The sequence below is a fragment of the Accipiter gentilis genome, chromosome 33 (genome assembly GCF_929443795.1).
Source record: "Accipiter gentilis chromosome 33, bAccGen1.1, whole genome shotgun sequence".
Lineage (NCBI taxonomy): Eukaryota > Metazoa > Chordata > Aves > Accipitriformes > Accipitridae > Astur > Astur gentilis.
The window spans coordinates 9,101,533-9,117,198 of NC_064912.1; the positions used below are offsets into that span (position 1 = coordinate 9,101,533).

At 38.0% G+C, this 15,666-nt stretch overlaps 1 protein-coding gene across 2 annotated transcripts in view; it reads left to right on the forward strand.

Moving 5' to 3' along the window:
* Positions 1–15,666, forward strand: part of CPPED1 (calcineurin like phosphoesterase domain containing 1) — a 50,533-nt gene that overhangs the window by 13,980 nt on the left and 20,887 nt on the right. The window contains exon 2 of one of the 2 annotated variants that reach the window (XM_049835417.1): positions 8,131–8,296. The exons of the other annotated variant lie outside the window; for it this stretch is intronic. Coding sequence (XP_049691374.1) covers positions 8,131–8,296 — 166 coding nt within the window. The remainder of the gene's footprint in view (positions 1–8,130; positions 8,297–15,666) is intronic. 2 annotated transcript variants of the gene reach the window in all.

Below are 15,666 nucleotides of genomic sequence, written 5' to 3' on the forward strand. Positions count from 1 at the left end.
ATAAAACAATGCAAAGTTCTGAGTACTTTTGCCTATACTGACTTTAAACAACACTATTCTAAGGCTTTTCTGTTGATAGAGAGTAAGTGCGACCTACAGAAAGCCAGCAGTCTTCTGACTTCCACTGGGTACTAAATGGCTAGATACAATAAGTCAGTCTTGTGTGTGTTACTATGGTTTGGGTTTTTTTTTTCCTAGTAATGGTTCTCTGTAGTCATTATTGTCCCTTTTACCAGTGTATGTCTCAGACTTTGGTAATATTTAATTACAAACCTGTTAGGGTTTTGCAAAACATTATCATATATTCATTTTGCTAACAAACATGTAAAAGAAACTGAACGGATTGTATGGCTGAGATCACTTACATTGTGTGATGTATGTGCTGTGCATTGTATAAGTATTTGAAGGTGCCTAGTGCAATTTCCAAGAAATTGCAAGAAAGAACAGTTCATTACTCAATGATCTTAAGGGTCTTTTCTAGCCTAAATGATTCTATGATTCTATTATTACCTCACTTGAGCCACCATATTTAATTCATCTAATAATTTCTTGTTGATTGAAATTATGTTAATACTTTGCAAGCCTGTGTTATCATGTACTTATATAAAGTAGTTAAGGAAATGTGCTACTAAGAGGAATTTTAGAATAGTCAACTGGCACAGTTACTTATTTCATTACTGCCTTTGTATTTTATACAAATGGCTTGCTGTGCCATGAATTGGTAAAGATATAAGTACAATTTCACAATTGTACAGGTAAGTACAATTTTACAGTCAGCCATTTGTCTTTCTGTCTAAACTGATGAGAGAGATAAAAGTGAATTGCTCTACGGTACAGATGCCTGTGGATTAACACTCTGACTACTTGCCTAGAAGGGCAGGGAGATGTATGATAAAGCAAGGGAGACAGAAATGCAGTCAGAAGAATATTTCATAGAAGATAAATCTAAATCTATGTGTTTAAAATAACCTGAAACAACACTTTAAACTGTATGAATTTGTATTTTGGAAGTGAAATAATAGGGTTTTTAAAGGATTTTTTTCCTACCTTTTCCTCTCGTTTACTTAGCTTCTGGAATAGAAACTCCTTCAAAATACAAAAAGAGTTAAAGAAAACTTAAAGAAAAGGTACTTTAAAGCAAGACAACTCACCGCCTGTTTTTAAAATGTCTTCAGATACTTACTGACAATTTCTTTGGTTTGGCTTGTTAATAGCTGTTACTGTATGAGACATTGCAAGACATTGGCATTAAGAAGCCAAGATGTTGGCCTTACAACAACTTATTTCTGCATATTCTTTTATCAACATAGAAATCCTCTAATGTTAGAAATTAAGACTTTGCAGTGAAAGTTTTTGGAAAACTTGGAAGTACTGCAGTCACATTCTCAAGTTTTCTGCCACGTTCCATGCTATACTCTAGGGATTGAGGTGACTTCCTTCTCACAGAGGAATGAACTCTTAAATTTCTTCTCTTACGTGTGTGTGTGTGAACCGCTAGTGTATTTCTGCACCATTTATGACTCAGATAGAAAGCAGGAGCCATTATATTCCACTGTCATATGGCACAAGTCTCTCTCCACTAATTCCAGTACTAATACTGTGCTTGAGACTTCATACTTCTTTACATTATCCATTTAAACAATTCTAACTTAAAGTGAAGACACAATGAGGTAAAAAGCTGTCAGCAACTGATTAAACTCTTACAAAAATTTTAGAAAGTGTTCCATTTCAAAAAAACAGTATATTGAAATTTGCCAGCACTTTCATTATTTGTTACAACAAAAATTTGAAATTGTAAGTTGTCTTTTGGCAATACTATATTAATGAAAAAGAGCAAACAGAGAATCTAAAAATTTTTATAGCAAATAGCTTTTCAGATAATTTGAACATATAAATGTTTACGGAATTGAAGACCAGTAGTAATATTTATTTTTCTGGAGTAATGTAAGTATTTTCACTGTTCTAGCCAAGGATGTTTAGACCTATGTAATGCATGCCTGTAGTAGTATGGTACTGCAATCATTTCATACTTCTCCACTGAGGAGACTCTCCAAGAATAATTACTGTGTCAGTTCCCTTATCGTGTTAGTTCAATAACAGGAATGATTAAAAATTCATTTTTAACATGAGACAAGACATTGATTTAAGTTTAACAATTGTGAATTTGGCTTGTACATGTATCTTATTTAATGTCTCAAATTGCCTTTTATATCACTTGTGTATATCGCCTATATTAAAACTGAAAACAGCATTGATGAAAGTGTATCACAGTTACTATTGCAGCATGGTTACTGAAGAAGGCTATAATCAATTGAAGTTCAGCTATATTTTACAATCCATTGGACAGTGTTTATCAAGTTCTTTGGATTATACTGCTTTATAATCAATGCCTGTCAATAAAAAGGCGGGGGCAAACCCCACATCTTCCTCTCTTCTCTTAATACGTTTCATCATGGAGTACTAGTTTATGATGACTGTTTTAAAGCGTGCACTGTATCCATTTAGCTGAAGCAATGTTGAAGCCTTTTGTAAAGGAACTCCAAGAAATCTCAGAATTCCAGCAGCTAGAAGTGATGAACAGAATCCTGATCAGCTGGGAAGCAATCAGGCACAGCACTTGGAATCCATTACAGATGTCATTAGAGCAACGAAGTAATCAGTGCCGGTATCGTGGTATTTAGCTGCTGATTAAAAGTAGTTTGTACTCTGAATATTATTTTCAGAAGTTTTTCTTGATTACATAATCAAGAATAGGATATCTATTCCTGGTAACACTAATATTGTGGTACATAATCAAGAATTTTAAGCAATACCTTATAGTGCAACTGTGTTACTGAAAATAATTTCTATAAACTCAATACTTAACACCTAGATACACCATGATAATGAAAGACTTACTTCTGAAGACATTGTGTGCATTAAGTTAGTGCACCATAACTTAATATGGCAAAAATGGTAATCTGCAAAATGCAAAATATTGTTGATTGGATAATGTGTTTGTTTCACTGCATTTTTCTAAAACTCAGGAAAGTTATTTCTAAAAGTGTTTTTTCTCATATCAAGTTGGAACCTTCTGTTTTGTTTTACAACAACTTCCCATATTGTTCCATTAACCAATACTCTTTGAGCCCAACAGTCTGGCTAGTTTTTCACCCATCTAGTTCTCCACTCATCTAGACTTTAACATCCTAACTCCACAATCTTTTGATTTTTATAGAGAGGTGCCTCACAGTGACATCAGCCAGTTCTCTTGGTACTCTTGGATGCATCCCATCAGGTCCCATGGACTTGCTTGGGTTGAAACTTTTCAGGAGATACTTGGCTAAATCCTGTTCCACTATTGATATTTCCTCTGCTCCTCTAACTCTGGCAGAACAGTTTAGTGAAGACAGGCAAAAGAAGCACTGAGTACCTATCACTTGTCGTTGCCTCACTCAGCAGTAGGCCTGTATTTCTTTGTTTATTATTTTATCTCTAAAGTAGTAGTAGAAGCTTTTGCTGCCTATCATGCCCTTTGCTAGTTTCAGCCCTCTGAGCTTTGGTTTTTCTGACACCAGCCCTGCATGCCCAGGTACTTTTTCAATATTCTTCCTTCCAAGTCCATCTTTGCTTCCATCTCCCTTTTATGTTCTTTTTCCATCAGTACTCAGGCATGAGTTCCTCATTTAGCCAAGTCATTCTTCTCCTGATAGTTTATTACTATTTATTTTTTTTCTACACCCACCCCCCTGTATCAGGAAGGACCATTCTTGTGTTAGGAGGAGGTTGTCTTTGAAGACATGTCAACTCTCTCAAACTCTTTTGCCTTTCTGAGCTGCCTCCCACAGGATCCTATATACCAGTTCCCTGAATAAGCCAATCTGCTGTCCTGAGGTCCCAGATCTGCTGTCTGCCTTCCTTACTACCCTCAGGATCTTGAACTCCATGTTGATAGCTGCTACAGCCAAGGCTGCCAGGGATTAACATGTCCCCTAGTGCTTCTATGTTTGTGACTAGCAGGACTAGGAGAGTGGGCCCTGGTTGGCCCATCTGTATCAAGAAGTTGTCCCAGACTCCCTCCTGGATTGCTGTCAGCAGATGTCAGGGAGGTTAGTCTCACATAAGAGCCAGCATCTGTGATCTGGAGACTTCTTCAAGTTCCTTACAGAAGATCGAATCCACATCTTTGCCCCTGTTAGGTGGTCTGCAGCAAAACCCCACTCTTAGTGGGTGATCTCTCCTCTGATTCTGACTCAAAAGCGCAACAAACCTGGTGTCTGTTCCGTAGAGTAGCTCCCTCCATACACTGAGGGCAAACTCCCCTGCCGCCTTTGTTGCCTGTCTTTCCCGTTTCAGTTTTCATGAAGCATTGTGCTTCCTTCTTCATCCCATACCTCGAGTGTAGATTGGTGTCCAGGAAACAGCTTCTGTATTGCAACACCTTTCATTACAACAGCAGAGAAGTCAGCTGTTTGCAGCCAAGGTTGCCCTGCTGAAGCCACAGAGAAACACTGACTTGTGAGGCTGAGAATCCAGCAGCTCTTTTTATGTGGCTGAATTCCTTTGGAGGAAATTGTTTAACTGTATTTTTTTAATGATACTACTGCTGTCAGTAACTTGATAGACATCAGTTCTAGCCAGCAAAGTCCTTTATGTGATGTAGCTTTAGACCAAATGTTTAATTATTTTTCATTAATTGCTCTGCTTACATGGGTGAAAGAACAAGTAAGACAGCAAGACTCCTGCAAACTTTACTTAGCTCTGACTGTAATAAAACTTAGCTGTTTAGAGATTAAATGAAATGAGACTTGTCTGATAATGTGTATAATCAAAAAACCTGATAGAACGTGGTTAAGCGTAATCTGTTAGCAGTGTGATAATGGATCAGTGAGCAAGTAATGTTTATGCTTGCAGTTTTAGATTAATTTGCGTGTATATGTTAATTAGAAGAAATCAAAATCACTAAAATTGAGTATTATGGCACTTGAAGTACACTGTGAATACTTGTACTAATTACTTTAGTTAAGTGAAGGCATAGTCTTGAATATACCCATTTCCTGCCCAGGTCATTCAGTGCTATATAATCTGACATCAGCCTTTTCAGTCAATGAAGTCCAAGTAGTGACATTTTCTTTTTTTTTATTTTTTTTTTGTTCTACCTTTGTTTTATATTATTGTTTAATTAAATGCTTTCAAACTGTTATTTAAACACATTTCTGAAATGTTTAATTCTGGTGAAGGAACCTTTAACTCTGCTAAGGTGAGTGAAAGCAGCACGAGGCAGGTCAGAGCCGTGAGTGTTGTGCTCTACTTCAGAATTCCTTTGTTTTGCTGAGGGGTGGGGGGGAGGAGGATGCCCACATCATTTGCATTTGCTATTTCAAAGGCCTTTTCTGTGAAGGACCCACCTTTTCTTTTTTTTTTTTTTTTTTTTAATATCCATTTGCAAAGAACAAATCAACCTAGACAGCTGTGTAAGTGATGGCAGGAGACTAAGCCATTGTATTTTAAACAAACTGAATTCCAATACAAGAATTCTGTTGTCTGCTCTTCTGACATGCCTAGTGAATTAATTATGATGGTACTTCTTCCTTTTTAATTGATCTGCCTATACTTTCATTTCTCTCATTAGCTTCAGAAGCAATTGTCCATCTTTCTAGTTTGATGACAAGATAAGCAGTTGTGCCTATTTATGCTTTCTCATTCATTCCCAATGTCTGGTGTTGATGGGCTTTTTTTGCATAGATTTTTATTCATTTTATAGCTGATAATATTTAAGTGGTCTTACTCTTTTTAGATGGTTTTAGTAATTTTTTTAAAAACTTACCTTTCTTAGCTCTATTGAATTACTTGTGCTGCATTCCCCCTCCTCTAAGGCAGAGGCTGCGGGGAGGGAGGGAAGCTGCAAGGAGCTGGTTATCCTGTTTGCTGGGGTTAGAGCTGCTTTCTGCCAGTTTGGACATCAGCAGTGGCCCTGAAATTGGTACACCTGGTTCCAGCAGGTTGTTGCACTTAAAAGAACAAACTTCAGTTAATGGGTTATATCTAACTGATACACACTGTTCTTACAGTGGCTTTTCCTTCTGTCCCAGCATATTGGGAATACTTGTGGCCTAAGATACTCAGTATTAAGGGGTTGCAATGCTGTAGCAAAGAGGTCTGTGAGGAAGGACAGGCAGCTTTGTAGAATGTATATGATCGCAATACAAACTTTGTATCTAGGCTAAAGACAAGGTCTCATTAACTTCTTGTATTTTGTTATTTAAAAAGTTTCCTTAGCATTAGACAAATTTGCTGTATACGTTTCGTAGTTGTCTGCCTGGTAGGATAAGCATTGTCCTTGTTTTTATGTGCCTATGTATATATTTTTGCATGTGTTCTTCCATTCACACATATGCAGAAATACGTTTAAAATCTTTAAGTATTATGAATATGATACACTGTAAAAATGTCATAAATTGATTCCCCCCCACCCTCCCAGACACAAACTAGTTACACCTTGATGAATAGAGGGTGGCTGGAGATAATTAAACTGAAGCTGTTGAGTTTAAAGAAAGCTGTCCTAGTCCGCACGGTACAGCACAAGAAAAATGACATTGCATGTAAATGTGTGCAGGGGAATGTTATGAGCTAGTCCAGTTTCAAAACTTTAACTGTGCTCTTCAACAAAACAAATTGTACAATGTTTAAAATTATTAGTCTACAGAGGCTATTACTGGGTAAACCCAGCTTTCCAACTTAATTTTGCCCAAGTTTTTGGATAGTTGGATAGTTTTTGTGTAACCTACCGATGTCAGCCAAAGCCTGGATGTTTTCTCTGTGGTAGGGTAACAACATGGAATTGGTCAGATTATTGGCACCTTGAAGCATGATAAAATGTACATGCTTTTATAAATGCCCCTTTTGTAAATGGAACAAGTTAAAAGATCTTGTTGTTTCAATCAGGTTTACAATGCTGCGGTCATATTTGATAATGTTTTCTTACTGCTTCTTGGTGTGCTTGCTGTCTCTGGCTCTCTCCATTGGGCCGTAGTTGAATTGTAAGATTTTCCAGGATTGTGTCTGTTACATATTTTCATGTTTTTATTGTGCCATCTAATATATGTTTCAGGCTGTTAGCACAACAAAAAGTGCCAGAAGAACTTCCAGACAGAAAGCAGGGTCACACCTATGGAGCTGGATGGGGTCAGGCTGCAGCTCAAGGAGATTGTTGAGTCTAAATGTCCAGATTGCAGTTGAGGCAGTTGAGTATAACTTTAGGAACTCAACAGGAGTGAACAACTACCTGCTGATCTTGATGGAGGAAGTGAATTGTGATGCGCACCGATCTTCTGCAGAGAGATGGTCCCTATATGTACACTTTTCCATAGTCTGTTGCATAGGTGCATTACAGCCAGTTACAAGTGTAAATTGGCTGGTATCAATTTAAACCCATGTGGCAACCCCTTAATCCTTTGGGAATACCTTTTCATACTTTCCTGTTGCTCAAGACCTCCCAAAGTTTGAAAGAGGATGTTAATTATCCTGGGAAATTACAGAATGGTCTCATATAGGTGTGAATGCTATTGTTGCCCAGGAGCACAGTCAGAAGAGTATTGATATTGCTACCTACAGGCCACTGGCCGCACGCTAGTGTGCTTTGATGCCACAGTCCTGGCCTATTGGGCTTGTTGTCAGCTTGTTGCAGGAACTTGCTGTGTGAACTGGAGCTTGGGGCTGGGCATGTGTTGTTACTGTGAACAGTTGAAATGTGGGGTGACGGGAAAGGCCTTGACAATAGACAAGCTGAAAACAGATGTCCCCAAACTATAAGCAGCTCGTTGATGGTCTGTTACTAGTCATTGAGGCAGTGCGGCGTTGAGAGCTGGAAAAAGACTGCTTTAAGCATAACAGGGCAGGGGGGGAAGCAGCCAAGTACCAGGGCAAGGCACCTGCTGCAGCTGGGGAAAGCAGTGACCATGAGCCCCATGCCGTGCGTAGTGGTGAAAAGGTACAGACTACCTAGAAAGTCTGGTATCCTGTAAAAAGACAAGATCGTGAATTTGGGAGGGAATTGTCACTGTCACAGAATCACTGGAGATGCAAGTGCACTGCCTGCTTCAGTGTCCCTGTTTCTCTCTCCCTTTGCCTGCTCTGCCTCTCTGCTTCAAGCATCCTGGACCCCTGCCTGCCCGCCCAGCTGGCACATGTGGCAGTCCTGTGGCAGTCCTGCTGTCTGCCTGCTGCTTCCAGGGGCCCCGACTCTTCTGGGACCTTCTCACCTGCCAGCCAACTCCCCATGACTGCATACAGTGCTCTGGGTGTGTATGCATCTCTGGTACGTGTTTCTTCCCCCCACAAAGTCTGCATGTTTCGCTAACACTCTTAACTCCTTCATAAAGCCTCAATAAAGCATATCAGCTCAATTTGACTAATTACAATTTTGGGCAACACTACGTGCTTTATGTGAAAAGCAAAACTGCTGGCTACATGTGTCCTCAGAATTATGTGCCCTATCCTGTCTTCCATGCAGGTGGTGTTTTTTCATATAATAATACAGGCGATGATATGCACCAAGATTTTTAAAAGCATATGCCAAATATTGGGATTCTGAATTCATATTTAGGCAGCAATTAAGGGACATGATTTTCAAATCAGCACTTCTCCATTTGACTTCTGCTTGACAATTTGATGATCAGGATACAAGACAAGCTGGGCATAGTGGCCTTTATACAATCAGTACCGCTTATAGGCTCTGACACGTATGCTGTAGAGAGTGAAGTTATTTACGTTCAGAATAGACAGCTTCAGAGCTGAGGAACATCAGAGCTGATGGTTCTGGTGTCCAGACAGCAGTATGGCTTCATTTCTGTTTATAATCACTGTAACATTTGAAGGCATCCTCTCTCCTGAGAGAATTGCTAACTGGATTATCTTGAGCCTCTTTCCCATGCCCAAATTTGATGTGCAACTGCTGCGGTCCAGAATATTTCTGTCTCTTGTTTCTGTTAAATATTTGAGTGCATTAACATGACTTCGTCCAAAAGTAGTTTTTATAGATACTAAATCTTAAAGCATAGGCTGCAGCATATAATTACAAACACTTGCCTTACAGGGTAACTCTAAGAAAACTCTTTAACTTGTTCAGTTTTCTAAATCAAGGGGAAAGCACATACCATAGCAAATGTTCCTAGTCAAAAGCATCAATTGTTTAAAACTGATTATGAATGTTCTAAATTCTCTTACTTAAAAAAACAGTCTTGGGCTTGACCAGGAAAGGTCAGTGGATAATTGCTTTCAGTAGGAGCTGAAGTTGGTACCTCCCAGGAAGTCCTACCTGTCTCTCAAGTTTGTATCCACTAAAAAGGAACGTTGAGATAATATTCAGTTTCATAACTCTTATTATATTTGATAAAGTCAACAGTCATTTGCATGTGCATGTTCTTCCTTAGGAAATATTTTGCAGATGTTTAAAGTACAGGCATGTAAATTTGCAATTGTTTTGCAGTTGGTTCAGCCTGATGTCCTTTCTAGGAGGCACACTGCTGTACTTATACTTTATTACATCAGATATGAACTAGCTTGTTCACATTTCAATGACTTAGTTGTTGGGAGATTTAGAGATTTGCTGCTGGTGGGTTTTGCACACAGGATGTGATATGAATGTAATGCTGAAATCTGCATGCAAATGCACAAGCTGCCATTTATACATTTGTGAACTGAATAAATTACAGAGAAATGTCAGGTCCCATTCAAGTTCTTAATGTTATATACAGTGAATTAGTAAGACATTCTATAAAGGAAAGAAAATGCCTGATAATGCTTAATATCTTTCTCAAAAAGTTATTTTACCACAGTAAATCTGGTGGTGAACTGCTTTTATTATTGCTTTTAAAGTACCATTAAATAACCCATTTTGCTAAAACAAAGGAACATTAATTTTTAAAAAAACCTTGCCAGATAAAATTAAGGTGCTCTGCTAGTCCTTAAGGGAAGCATGTATATAAGGAGATATTTTGTAAAGTTTTAGTTTTAACTAAAAATACAGTAGTTCTTTGAAAAATTCCCTTTCTCATCTAGAAGGTGAGAGCATGAATGCTGATGTTTGATTTGCCCATATAACAAGCATATGAGCAGATTAAAAAACGGTGTCTTAAAATATGGTTCCAGCTTTAAAAATGACTGTAAGCATGTCACCTTTACTATATTTGCTCTTTTTTGCCATTTGAACTGGCTGCTTGGTTTACTAAGCAAGTTTGTGTAGTTTTTTTTAACTCTCATCAGCCTGGCACAGCTGGGGAGGAGGCAGCTGTATTCTGCTGTCACATGTGGTTTTAGCAAAATTGTCAGCTAAATACCAATTCCTGAATCTTTGTCAGTGGAGATTTATAATAGAGCACAAAATAGAAAAGGCACAGATTTGACTTTTTAAGTGTGAGGTAGAAGCAGTGGCTTTGAAATGTTTATACTGAATCAAGCTATAGGTAAAAATTTTATAATTTTATTTGTTGAATACAAGGTAGTTTTTTTTAGAAATATGTCACTGACTGATCACTTTTTGGTACTGTCACCTGAAATAATATGAACAGTGTTCAAGTTTGACCTAATTTCCTGATAGTAAGGTAGCTTAATCTAAATAAACTCACTGCTTCCCTTTCTTTTGGTGTTGCAACCTATCAAAAACTTTGGTATGCTCGGTAGGATGGAGCCCAAACCAAAAGGATTCTTGGCTGGTTTCGCCTCCAAACTCTTATGCTAATTTTAATTAACAACGTCTAAGAATCTGGGTAAGTAGCACATTGTCAAACATATAATAATACCTATTTCCAGAAATGTCACTAGGGTTGCATAAATAAACATTTTATAGTAAGTATCTGATTCTAGTAAAACCTAATGGAGCATTCAAAGCCTCCAAACTGCTTAGTGTGAAATTTAATTTGCTCTAATCAGCCCAAGAGTAGGGAAGCATGAGAGATTCTCCATGCATGTTCAATAATACATTGCAGTCTCAAATTCCAAAGAAACTATTGGGCTGTCAAAAGGAAATATTTAATCTTCAGCAGCTATATATTTATTTGTATTTTAGACAATAATCTCTAGTCCAGTCCACAGTTGAACTAAGGAATCCTGTGGACAGTAACTCTCTCTATATTAAAATCTTTTAGATGTAATTAATTATACGATTGTCTCGTGCATACATAGAAGTACTAGATTCAGTACTAGTACTGAAAATCTAGTACAAGTACTAGGTTTTATATATATATATAAAATAAACATGTATGGAAGCATAGTTAGATTTTTCTCCATGTTCTAGTAAAAACTTAATCTCTCAAAGTGCAGTTATAATTTCTTTTCTTGCTTCTTTCTCAGCCCATAAAGTTTTAGTTTAGCTTATCATATTCTCAGCTTTAGCAATTGAACTCCTATCTCTGAACATTTGAAAGCATATACATGGAGTGGACATCCACAGTGAGTTATTTATTTGGCACATTGTACAGTAAATATGTCTCTGTGTTAGAATCTTTGTTGCCTCCTTTGTTTTCTTGGAATTGGATTTGCTATTTGTAAAGAGTAACTTCCACATAGTCAGTGCTTTGGATTATGCAGGTATGGTCAAACGACGTAATTAGAACTGCCTTTCTAGTTTTAAAGTGTTTGCTTTTTAAAAGGTACCCTCCCAGCCTTTTCCATCCCTCTGAATTGTAAAGGATTTTCTTCTTCTTCCTTGAAGTCAATGGCAGAAGATCTAGGCCCTGTAATTTTGACTCAATTAATCAAGCTGAACCACATCTTTTCCAAACTGCCATTTCTTACATAGTCATGGTTTTAATGTGTAGGAATTGGGCTACAGCTTCCAGTTCCTGTCTGTGGCTCAGCAAAGATGCCTTTGTAAGGGTAGACAATGTCTTAGACATCAGGAAAAGTACATGTCTTTTTAAGTAATTGTACCCACTTATTGCAAGCATTTCTCAAGTTTTAACAGTGAGGACAATTTTGTCAGACTTAAGGGACTAGTGTTTCAAAGAGGTATTAGTCATGCTGTAACTACTTAATATGAAAAAGTAAATATGATGAAGGCCTCAAAGCTGTAAAATTCTTACAGGTAGTCAGTTGAAGAAAGTGTGAAAGATTAAAATCTTGCTCTGTGTTGGAAACAGCTTTTGTACCTTCAGCTTGTGGTTGTTGCAACTCCTGTAACATTGTGGTGTTTTTTCCTGCTTGTGATGATTTCATCAGAAGAGCAGACCCAAAGGCAGTGATGGCCTATGCTTGATGTGACAGCTTTGCATGGCTAGGAGATGAGTAAGGATAAGAACAGTTGTGCTTAAGTTGAAGCATACTTACTTTCATAGCAGAAGGTGGAACAGTAAATGCCACGAATTAGGTTAAGTGGGCACCTGTGTGCCTGGCACTCAGAAGAATGTTGGCATTTGCTGTCATTATATTTAATGTCAGGCACCCTAACTCTAGGAGCGAGTTGATCCCTTAATAGGCTTCCTCATTTACTTTTGGAGTTTTGTCATTGCTTTAATGTAATAAATGTTAATTATTAGCTAAAACCGGAGTTAAATTTTCTTCTTGTTTCAAGGCCCAAAGTTTAAAATAAATTTAGTTTGTGTTTTCATGCAGGGAAGTTCTTTAGTGTGATCACTTTTTGTGTCTCAGAACAGATTATTATTTGTTTCTAATGCACTGAAAAAATCAGTCGCTTACAGCTGTAGACAAATGAGTATTTCAGTTCCTCCTTTTCAGTGGAACTAATGAGATGAGGTTCTTTATAAGTTAGACTAAGCAGTCAGTTTGTCCAGTGGTGAATATAATCATATTTACATTATTTTAAAATGTGTAATAATTTTTTTTGTGCATCATAAAATTGTTTTCAGGCTCTTTGAATATTAGAAATACGTATGTCTGAAGAGAGATGAGACATTTTAGCTATTACAGCACAGACTGAGCCAGAAAAACCTATTTCAGAACATGACCACACTAGGTTTATTAAAATTGATCAGCTTATTCTTGCATGTAATAATTTGGAATGATGCAGTGTATCGCATGACTTCATTATGGCAGATGCTAGAGGGGAAACTTTTTATAACAAGAAACAATGATGGGTACAGACTAACAAGAGCACCCGTAAGACTGAATTGGGTGGGCTGATAGATCTTTCCTTTCTATGCCAGTGCCCTGTCTATTATCACATTTTTGTAGCATCCTAGGAAAAATGAATGTGGAGAGCAAGGTGTTTTTTTCTAACTGTTTATGGACAATGAGAGAATCATTGCTTTTATGGGATGATAACATGTAAACAAATGAGAAGAGGGTGGGAGTTTGGCCATGACAGTAAAGAGGAGTCACCCATACTGATGAGATGGGGAAGGTTAGGAAAGAAGGCAGCATGGTGAGCAACGGTGTCAGAGCTTTGGGGTGGGAAAGCTCTGTCTGCATCAGTGCTCTGAAGGGATGCTGGGTTGCATTGACAAAGATCAGAGAACATGGTGTATCAGTATTTGAGGTGTGACAAAATTAGAGCTTGGTTAAACTTTTATTTATGGTAGCGCATAAAAATTAGATGCAATAAAGATGTAATTGCAGAGGGAGCCTGTAAGATGCAGTCTGAACTTGATGATACCATTGGTTTTGGGCCTGTGACAGGCACAGCAATGGGGCTGTCACTGGGTGAGGGGTCAGCTGAGAGGGATGATGTAGGAGCTTAGTTGTAGCCCTGTTAAGCTGGAACCAACAATCAGGTACCCAAAATGACAGCAGAGATGAAAGGAAATCCTGTTTTGAACAGGAGGAGACTGCTTTCCCACAGAGGGAGAGAGGTAGCAGTTAAACTTGTTTCAGTGGAGGTACTTACAAAAGGAGCATGCTGTGATTATAGCCTTGGACTCCCCTCTTCTCTTCTCTAGAAAGTTAGGGAATACTACTAGGGAGAGTCCTCTAAATGGCATGCAAAAGGAATAGAGCAACTGCAGACAGTCATGAAAACCAAAAAAAGGACAAATATCTCAAGAAAAGGAAAGTGCCCAAAACAATTAGACTCTTTGATTAAAACAATTGTGATACACTGTAAGGCCCAAGGAAATACACAAATCTGTCCTTTGTTTGCTTATAACAATCATGTGATTGCGTCCAACAAGAATTAACTTGTCTTTTGATCTCAAACAAATTCTCCCTATATCATCATAAATTACAGAAGGAACAGGCCCAATGTTTTTATAAATTCCATTTTCATTGGTGGTGTTTTGACATTTTTTATTTTGCTTTTATCAGATTTAGTTACTATTTCTATTTGATATATTGTATAGTATTTTAATCTACAATTTAGCTCTTAACTGTTGATAATCGGTCTCTTGGGTTAAAAGGCAGATTGCAGTTGTATCAGGGCTTTTCAAGAGCGTTGCTCACATAAAAGCTCACAGTTAAACTAGTCTTTTTAACTTTCTTCGTTTTCAAACTGAAAATTTGTGCTTTCCTTTAAAAATGATGTGTTTGCAATTCGTCTTAAGTTTGGGACACTTTTAAGATACATTGAAATACTGAGGCAGAATAATTTAGAAATCCAGGAAATTATTATGCTACATTTTATATGTTGTTAAATTGGCTGAAAGCATCTTGCGTAGCTTCATCCTGAAAGTGTCTGTGCTGCTCTTCAGCCTAAGCTGAGTGCAGATGTTGCGGAGACAGAGACCACTGTAACTTAGTGCAAAGCATCACTGTGGATTGTAGACATGTACTCTGGCTCAGTTATGGCTCCCCTTGCCAAACTTTTAAAGTCACATGTTAAGTCCACATTTTTTTCATGTCTATAGCCTTTCCTGTAGCAAACCATGACACACTACTGTCTGTGTCAAGATTTGCAGAACCAGGTAAAGGAGAGGTACTGTTCTGGCTCCTGAGAAAAGCCTCCCCCAAAAGAAGGTGTAGAAACAACAGCAACATCGGTATCATGGGTCAAGCTGCAGCAGTCTGCCCTGCGGCTGAGTCAGCTTGTGCCAACCAGATCCCTGAAAGTGACTTCTCAGAAGATCTTTGGAGAGTAAAAAGTTCTCTGAAATGCAGCATTATCACGTAATACTGAGTAATTGACCCCTGACGGTCTTTTTCTCTGTGAATTTATGACCAATAGCTTTGATTGTTAAAAGAAGTCGGATTACCTCACTAGAACTTCCATCTCTTGGAAAATGACATGAATTGGAGATTGAGGCCAATACCTCCCTCCACCATTCCCACCATACCCACAGGGGCTGGCAGGCTTGTCCTGCCTTGGGGGGGAGGAGTACTTTGAGCTGTTCTCCTAACACGAACACAGAAATGCCTGAGGGTACCACCTCATAATATCATTACAACCTCCCCCTTTCCCCTTCTTATCAGTAGAAAAATGGGTGCTATTGTTAATTGATTGCTGATTTTTAATTTGGAATATTTTTGAGGAAAAAAGTTACAATGTTGGTGGAGGTTACTGTAACTGAAGAGTTGGCTCAGATGCAAAATTTGCAATCAGCATGCATTGCAGAGATACGGTTTGGGGGTAAACAGTGCTTCAAGTTTTTTTTATAGCTCGTGCATTAAAAAAACCAAACCCAACACTTTGTTATAAAGGTGCTCTATTCTGTGGAATACCAAAGTAAACTGGAACTGTGGATTAGTCGCTGAAGGATTATTTCTTTGGCACAATAATCTGTGAATTCTACTTCCGCTGTC